The sequence below is a fragment of the Brassica oleracea genome, chromosome C2 (assembly GCF_000695525.1).
Source record: "Brassica oleracea var. oleracea cultivar TO1000 chromosome C2, BOL, whole genome shotgun sequence".
NCBI lineage: Eukaryota > Viridiplantae > Streptophyta > Magnoliopsida > Brassicales > Brassicaceae > Brassica > Brassica oleracea.
In genome coordinates, this window is record NC_027749.1 from 47,384,569 (window position 1) to 47,392,525 (window position 7,957).

At 39.4% G+C, this 7,957-nt stretch overlaps 3 protein-coding genes and 1 non-coding gene across 4 annotated transcripts; 1 reads left to right on the top strand and 3 right to left on the bottom strand.

Annotated features, from left to right (window-relative positions):
• Positions 1–1,017: 1,017 nt before the first annotated feature.
• On the bottom strand, positions 1,018–3,059 carry LOC106321033 (cyclin-C1-1). Its single transcript, XM_013759359.1, has 9 exons — positions 2,946–3,059; positions 2,741–2,847; positions 2,476–2,515; positions 2,280–2,324; positions 2,049–2,167; positions 1,850–1,961; positions 1,702–1,752; positions 1,427–1,574; positions 1,018–1,323 (listed from the first exon to the last, which is right to left on the bottom strand). Exons 1-9 carry the CDS (start codon positions 2,975–2,977, stop codon positions 1,219–1,221), a joined length of 759 nt encoding a protein of 252 aa, XP_013614813.1. The 5' UTR covers positions 2,978–3,059; the 3' UTR covers positions 1,018–1,218.
• Positions 3,060–3,581: 522 nt separating this feature from the next.
• Positions 3,582–5,025, bottom strand: LOC106321043 (E3 ubiquitin-protein ligase RNF4-like). Its single transcript, XM_013759366.1, has 5 exons — positions 4,910–5,025; positions 4,463–4,707; positions 4,316–4,373; positions 3,906–4,246; positions 3,582–3,818 (listed from the first exon to the last, which is right to left on the bottom strand). The coding sequence occupies exons 2-4, from the start codon at positions 4,700–4,702 to the stop codon at positions 3,939–3,941; spliced, it is 606 nt and encodes a 201-aa protein (XP_013614820.1). The 5' UTR covers positions 4,703–4,707; positions 4,910–5,025; the 3' UTR covers positions 3,582–3,818; positions 3,906–3,938.
• A 325-nt stretch (positions 5,026–5,350) lies between these two features.
• LOC106324679 lies at positions 5,351–6,841 on the top strand. The gene is made up of 2 exons (XM_013762637.1): positions 5,351–6,056; positions 6,300–6,841. Exons 1-2 carry the CDS (start codon positions 5,771–5,773, stop codon positions 6,671–6,673), a joined length of 660 nt encoding a protein of 219 aa, XP_013618091.1. The 5' UTR covers positions 5,351–5,770; the 3' UTR covers positions 6,674–6,841.
• Positions 6,842–6,979: 138 nt separating this feature from the next.
• On the bottom strand, positions 6,980–7,051 carry TRNAK-UUU. The gene has a single exon. It is a non-coding gene; the product is annotated as a tRNA-Lys (tRNA).
• Between the last annotated feature and the right edge of the window lie 906 nt (positions 7,052–7,957).

Below are 7,957 nucleotides of genomic sequence, written 5' to 3' on the forward strand. Positions count from 1 at the left end.
GACCACCTCGACCACGTCCTCTATACTTTGTACCGCGATAAGTTTGTGTCTCTGTATTGCTATACATAAGCTTGCTCTGGCTTTCTTGTGTATCCTCTTCTTCTTCCGCAGAAATTCGTTCCCCGTATGCTTTCAAGCGACCGACAACGTCTTCGAAACCTGTGGTGTTTAAATCTAATAGTTGTTCAAGAGAAGCAACTATATGAATATACTTCTTGCGTGGTAAGCCTTGCAGGAATTTTTTCACAAGTTTAGCTTCCTCCATACTCTCTCCCAGCACAGCTGACTTCGATGATATCTCCGATAGCTTGCCCACAAAGTCATCGATCTTATCAGTTTCTTTCATCTTTAGTCGCTCGAACTCAGTCACGAGGGTTTGAAGTTGTGCCTCTCTCGCCCTATCAGCTCCCACATGGCGAGTTTTGATCGCTTCCCATACCTTCTTTGCAGTATCAAGTCCTCCCACTTGTAGGATCATGCTCTCCGGGATAGATTGAAACAAGAGTGCCGACGCCATATCATTCTTGTCGTCGTTGGTTGATTCTTGCTCGACCACTTCCCACACCTTATGAACCCTAAGCAACATCTTCATCCGTATTGCCCATACGGTGTAATTGGTTGCGGTTAACATCGGACACTTTATGGAAGACGTGCCTCCTTCCTTCTTAACTGTTGTGGTAACTAGAACACCCATGATTCTCAATCAGGTTTGGCTCTGATACCAAATATAAGTCTAAAGATTGTATGAACTCGATATAAAGAAACTCTTCTTTATCAGCTTAAGAATTACTCAAAGCTTAAGCACACAAAAACACACAATCTCTAAAACTCTCTAAAAGGTATGCAACACTCTTGCAACTCTTTATATAGAGACTATATTTCCTAACCTCATTAGGAATACATATTTCCTTTTCTCCAATCCTATACTCATTAGGATTGGTGTAATTTAACTCCTAAGCTATCTTTATGTTTATCTCCAACAAGGTACAATTTCTTTGTTCCGGATAAATGTTGCCATTGCGTAAGATTGATTATGATATCAGTTTAAGATTTATAAGTTTGGTAGTGTTTATCAACAATGTTACATGTCTGCCACAAAGGTAAGATGGTGGCAACTAATTTTGGTAGTGTTTATCAACAATGTTTAAGAAAGTCTTATCTTTTGTGTGAGATAGCATTAGATTAAACTTAGATAGAGAATATTCTCGGCTGCTGCTACTACGGCTTCAAAGCCAGTTTGCTGAACGCGGAGTTCACTTTCTCCTCCGTGATTGATCTGTAGTTTTCGTAGAAGTCCAGAATCTCCATGGCAATGTTCTTCACCTGCAAAGGTTTCAATGACAATGGTAAGTAAACCACATAAAGGAACAGCTTTTAGCTGGACAGTAAGTTGAATAAATGCAACACTTTTGTAAGTATGACTGACCAAGTTCATGTCCTCATGAAGATCTTCAAACCATGCAGTGATGTCTTTCTCTGTGTGGACACTTGCAATGTATATGCACGCTAGTGCTATGCGGTAGGGAGGGTGTACAAGAATGAGGTCCATCTTATAAGTATCGTTTACAATTCCCCTGAAACACAAAAACAAAAAATCTCAGTTTTTACAAGATTTTTACAAAGTTCTGAGATCTTAGATCGTAGTGTTGGAACTAGGAAATGAAGTATATAGCAAAACTTCTCAGACAGGAAGGCTTTTACCATGTAATCTGGTTCATATTTACATCGTTTATTGCAGCATCTTGCAAGAACCTGAGAAATCAAAAGAAAGAGTTATCACTTACACTTCCAATTACATATTAGATATGCTTCTGAAAGGCAGTAAAGAGAGAGAGGTAAGCACACATACTCAGATAAAGAGCGGTAAGGGTGAAACACAACAAGATAATAGTTGAGTGCTTCTAAGACCTTCATCTCCATGCCTAGTATATCTTTTAGTTCATATTTATATTCATCAGGATCTGCAAAGATATATGTTGGTATAAACTTCTATAGCAGAGTGAAAAGAGTCAAAAACATGAGAACAGAGTAGAAGATAAATATATTACACAATTTTCTGATGTAAAAAATGATATTCCTGGCCTGAACTATGCTTTCTTCAGCTTTAGATGCCAGGTACATGCATGCAAGAGCAACCAGACGGGGCTCAAACTCCACCATGCTCTTCCTGAGACAGTATAATAATAACAAAAAGAAATTTTTTAGCTATGATAAGACAAAATTAACTGCAAGAATTATTAAAGTCAAAGAGATGATAAAAGAAACAAGGGGTTGCATACCTGGTATAAACCCTTCTCATGTAGGTAACAGCGGTAGCCACAACCCTACATAAGTTGAAAACGAAGGCAAGGGATTCACATAATATTATAATACTCTCCAGGTTACAGACATAGGAGCCAGCTACTTCCACAGATGCAATAGTGGAATCTGTGATTTAAAAAAAAATTGGATCCAAAAATGCAAAAAAAGACAAACCTTTGCCTGACTTTAATGTGCTGAGCTAATTTAATCATATCTGAAACAACACAAAGATGCAGCATCAGCAAAGAATAAAATCCAGTCCCCTAGAAAACACTTTTGTTTTGATAAATCTCTAAACATTTCAGACACTCACGGTTAGCTGTGTAATAGCAGGAAAGTAAAATAATATATTTGATAAAATTGTGCAAACAGAGTCAACGCTATGTAACAGAAAAAGTCAAGTAGCGATTAAAAGAAAGAGAAGAGGTTGGTATGGTACGATTAGACATATGGAACTTGATGAGCTTGAAATCCTCAACGGAGATTCCACGTTCTTTGTCGAGAGGATGAACTACATCCACTTCTTCTTGTTCTATAAGCTGCTTGCTGCTCACACAAACCCCAAAAACAAAATTCGAAATTGTAACTAAAGTTTAACACAGACGAGAAGAAGTAATCAACGTAAGGGGTAAGAAGAATGTTACTAGTGAGACGAAGTCCAGAAATTGGCAGCCATGGAGAGAGAGAGGGGAGAAAAGTTCAATCTCTTCTCATTAGCTTTCAAAAGTTTCAATCTTTTTTCTTCTTTCTGTTATCTGTTTTTTCTTCTTTTTTTTTTTTTTGTGCACACCTTTCTGTGACTCAGCCCATCTCGGCCCATACTCGGCCCACCACTTTCTCAATGACTCGAGACAATAGGATTGTGCAACTCTAATTCACCCAGTCTTTGTCACTGGTAGGTAAAATGTAAAACTCACTTTGTTAATAGGAGAATACTATTCTGGTTGCCTAAGCATTATGCACTAAGCATTCTTATGCCTCTGTGGTTAGTAGAACTCGAGAGCATCAATACTGGATCTTGTTTCTTCTTATTGCACAGGAATAAAATCTGAAGTTTCAGCTGGCTCTTCAGCATCTCCAAAGCAGATACCCAAAGACAACCACCATCAACTGAGTTCAGATGTTTATACAGAGCAGATACTGTTTTTGAGGCTGTCTGACGCTACTTAAGGCATTTATTTGTCAGTCATGTGAGATGAGAATTTACATACAAATAAGATACAAATAAGATCAGGATGCACCTTTTTAGTTGACAGTCAGTATTATAAAGTTTTCCCATGTATAATTTTCATCTATAACAGAGAGGCATTGCCTGAGAGGTTTGCAGAGACCTATATTACATAAGACAGCAGCAACTAGGAAACAAAGAGTTGCTTATAAATTGACATTACCAATCATATCCAACTAAATGACAGGGCCTTCTTGAATAATCAAACTTTGTCTTCCAGCAAAGTGAAACATTCAAACAAAGTCCCTTCCATGTTCCAACGCGATGAAAGTCTGACAAACAATTAAACCTGTGACAAAACCATAGTCCTGTTTCATCAAAATCTAGTCATTTCTACAATCGTTGATGAAAAAAACTTATCACTAGTTATCCTTACAAGGTGATGATTGGCAATGTCGATGTACCAAAATCATCTGGTGGTTGGAAGGAATACTCGAATCAGCTCTCTCGCAGTCACCTTTTTCCTACAAGTAGGGCACTTGCCTTGCTTAGATATCGCCATCTTTATACATCCCTTGCAGAAGATGTGGCCGCATTTGGTTGACATCTCCTCAGTAAACGGACACATACAAATTGGACATGAGAATTTAGGCTCCTCTGGCGGAGGAGGAGCCGGAGCTGGAGCCTTTGAGGTGTCGGGGACATTCTCACAGTCAATAACAGGTTGATTAGGAGGAACCCTTCTGCGTTTGTTGGGAGACAATCTAGTCGTTCCACCTGCACTTACCCGTACCAAGTAAGAAACAAGCACAAGAGTATAAAGTTCACAGCTTTTCATTATCTCACCTGACTCTACACCAACCGTCAAACGCCTCCGGCGTGAACCTGTTAATTTTCTTATAGCCTGGCATCAAAACCAAAACAAAACCGGTTAACCTTCTTACACAAACACAGCCGAGAACCATCACTACAATATGAAAAAGGATTACTTACTTCAGCAAAATCACTAGCGGATGACTCAACAACATCATCTTCAATAGCATCGACATCGATCATTGCCGGAACAGGCTGAGAAGGTAAAAACCTCGCTTGAAGGTTACCACCAATAATCACCGTAGGAGCTGCGTCTACGGAAGCAGAGTTCCCTTCTTGATCTCCGGGCGCCTCATTAAGATCAATCGAAGCTTTTCTCCGAAGAATGCCACGTGGTGCTCTCAACTCTTGTGCGTTCATCTTACCTGTTAAGTAGTGTCAAAAGGATTCAACTTTACAAACTCTATCGATGCTATCAAGGCAAATATACAGTTGAAAGATTGAAAAAAGATGACTGATTCGATTCTTAAAATCGAAAAATCAACAAGAAACGATTAGAAGAATCAGGTTTGGAAAATAGATGAAGGACCTCGTCGATTAAGACGATTCGAGGCTTGAGAGTCTCACCGTGACGCGAATTTTACTCGGAGAATATCGCCGGAGAGAATTGGGAAGCAAGTCTCCTTCTGGTGAATCTAGGGTTTTTGAAAGTTGCAGGATCTTTTGAGGAGAAGAAGAGAAGCGGAGAAGATGATTTGAGTTTTTATAAAAGACCACGCGGTAGGTGAGTCAACGGGATCGTGACACGTGTCAGAGAAGAGGTCGTAGTCTTAAGTGTACCCCACAAGTACAAAACGGCACGGTTGTGTTCTGATCGCCTTTTTAACATCCGCACTTCGTGGTGTTTCCATCGTACGTACGATGATGTTTCCTCGAAGGAGCGTAAAGCGTCAACGTTAACAGGCTGCGGATGATGAATATTAGCCCACTGGGCTTATGTTATCTTTATTCAGCCCTTTTGTTTTATAATAATTTGATTTATTTTCAACCTTTACTACGTCCATTACCAGACCGATTCCGATTCATTACAAAACCTATGTCTTTTTAGTGTTTTATACCAACTAGTACTTCTCTCTCTCTCTCTCTAGATTAGTAAACAGCTTTTCGACTTTTTATGCTTTCTACTGAAAGTCCTCTCAGATCCTGTCCTAGCTCTTCTTCAGATCAGTGAATCCTTTTTCGATTTCTTAAACTTTGATTTCTTCTAAGTCCTAACCATTATCATGAGTGCCATCAGGAATGAGTTGGTGATCTCTGTCTTTAAGCTAATGGCTTTCAGATGATTCGCTGCTTCCTTCTCTTCAACCTCCGATCTGGGTTTTGGTTTTAACTTTATACCCAAGTAAAAAGCTAGTAATTAGGGTTTAGAGGTTTACCCTCTTCTTCGTGAATCGTTGCAAAGGTACAAACTTTATAGAAAATTCGGACATGATTCAGCTACTGTTTGTAATTCTGTTCGTGGAGGGTGCTATTACATTCTTGTTGCTGATAAAGATTGGTCCTTTGAGGGAGCTTGTGATTAAAAGCCTCGACCAGATGAAGATGGGGAAAGGTCCCGCCACTGTGAAAACCATCGCTGGGACCATGGCTGTTATCCTCTTCTCCAATCTCATGAGCATTGTCAAGATCCAGAACAAAGGTGCGAAGCTCGGGACTATGTCTCCCATGGATCAGGTTCTTTGGCGAACCCACTTGCTTGAAGCCTCTCTAATGGGTCAGTTCAGTTTCTCTCTCTCTCTCTCTCTCTTTCTTTCTTGCTTCTACGCAGAACCATAGTTCAGTTGAGAATTTAGTTGTTGGGTTCTAAATTAGTTGTGGTTTGCTTATGTGGTAATTGAGGTTGATGCACTCTCTTATCAATACTTATTTTGGCTGTTTGATTTTTTTTTTTTTGTTTTGAAAATTGTTAGAGCTTTTGCAAAGTGGACATAATGAAACCGTAATGATCTCTTTGCAGGAGTGGTACTTTTTCTTGGCTTCGTGATTGACAGAATGCACCACTACATGAGAAAGCTGATCAACTTTAGAGGCAACGTTGGATCATCTAGAGAAGAACTTGAACAGCTCCAGAAAGAGAGGACCGAACTGAAGGAGAAAGAGGAGAAGGCGTCCAAGGAGATCAAGCAGCTTCAAGAAAAACTGTCATCTATGTCAGAGAGAGTTAAGAAAGCAGAGACGGAGTGTAAAGAGAAAGAAAAGAAGCTGGAAGCAGCTGAAACACATGTCGCTGCTCTCCAGAAACAGTCTGCAGAGCTGCTTCTTGAGTATGATAGTTTGCTAGAAGATAACCAAAAGCTCCAAAGTCAAATTTTGGGGAAAACTAAGAGCTAATGTAAGAATTGCTGGGTTTGTCATTTTACCAAGGTTGTTTTTTTTGGGAGTATTGTTAACAATGGTGATTGGGAAGAGAGTTTTTCTTAAATGAAGGGTTGCTGTTGAGTTCTTGCATCAGTCTTGTATTTGAGACTTTTGAGTATATGGTGGATGTTGAATGTCTGATTGCTGCAAAGATCAATTTAAATTTTAAATTACAGATGAGAGATAATGTTAAAGTTATTTTATTAAAGTTTACTAAGGAGAAGGATCATGATTAACACGGCACAATTCGGAGATTTGAAAAACAAAACTTAGAAAACACGCCGACTGTGGGTATCGAACCCACGGCCACGGGATTAAAAGTCACGCGCTCTACCACTGAGCTAAGTCGGCTGGTTATACATTGTGTTTCGTTTACTAATTTAGTTTAAGGAAAAAAACACGATTACTGATGTGTATTTCATTTTGTGCTTGTAACAAAAAGCTTGGTCTGTTATCATTTGTGAACTGTCCAGCTTCAGTCACGCGCTCTACCGATTGAATTATTTACCAACTGGAGCCAAGTTTACTTCTAACCTTGTGCCATTTTCCTATACAAGATTCCAACATTGGGTTTGGATCATTCAATATCAGTGACTCTCCTCCGTGTTAAAAAAGGTTACAAGTTTGCAACTGCTTTAGAGAGACGCAAGACTGATGATGCAGCTTCTGGTCTCCCCTCCGATCTTTGGCTGTCTTTCTTGGTAACAAATGCTTAAGCCCATTTTTGTTTGTTCCGTAAAATCAGAATAAAATGATGAAACTTGTGATGAGAATTTAGCCTCAAAAATTTTCACATAATATACTGATTGTTGTAAATAGAAGGTTTTGAGACTGAATATTTCTATGTTATTATTAATGAACAAAGGGGGTTCCTTATATAAGGATTACAAGATAGAGATAAAAGGAAAGAGTACAAATCTTAATATAGGAAAACTGCTAAAACATAGAAAAGGAAAACATCATAAGTTCTAAGTCGGCTAGGTCATTGGCCGACTCTCTCTCCTCCTTGCGGCCGTGGCTGGGCTTGATGTGGCCGACGGGCTTTCTCCTCTTGTCTTCTATGTATTGGGCCGGTCTTGGTTAATGGCAATCCACTCCATGATCTATAACACTCCTCCTTGGATGCCATAACCATACAGGATATGTAGTACGCTTCATGTTGCCTCATTAAAACCTTATCAGGAAAACCCAGTGGGACAAAACCATGATGAAGGAAAAAGAGTACAACACGCACTACTCCCCCTGATGTGAACCTCA

Coding starts and splice junctions, on each gene's coding strand:
- LOC106324679 (XM_013762637.1), top strand. CDS start 5,771: ATGATTCAGCTACTGTTTGTAATTCTGTTCGTGGAGGGTGCTATTACA. Junction 6,057..6,299: donor GCTTGAAGCCTCTCTAATGG/GTCAGTTCAGTT, acceptor ATCTCTTTGCAG/GAGTGGTACTTTTTCTTGGC.
- LOC106321043 (XM_013759366.1), bottom strand. CDS start 4,702: ATGAACGCACAAGAGTTGAGAGCACCACGTGGCATTCTTCGGAGAAAA. Junction 4,374..4,462: donor CCGCTAGTGATTTTGCTGAA/GTAAGTAATCCT, acceptor TTTTGATGCCAG/GCTATAAGAAAATTAACAGG. Junction 4,247..4,315: donor GACGGTTGGTGTAGAGTCAG/GTGAGATAATGA, acceptor GGGTAAGTGCAG/GTGGAACGACTAGATTGTCT.
- LOC106321033 (XM_013759359.1), bottom strand. CDS start 2,977: ATGGCTGCCAATTTCTGGACTTCGTCTCACTA. Junction 2,168..2,279: donor ATGAGAAGGGTTTATACCAG/GTATGCAACCCC, acceptor ATACTGTCTCAG/GAAGAGCATGGTGGAGTTTG. Junction 1,324..1,426: donor TTCATGAGGACATGAACTTG/GTCAGTCATACT, acceptor AAACCTTTGCAG/GTGAAGAACATTGCCATGGA.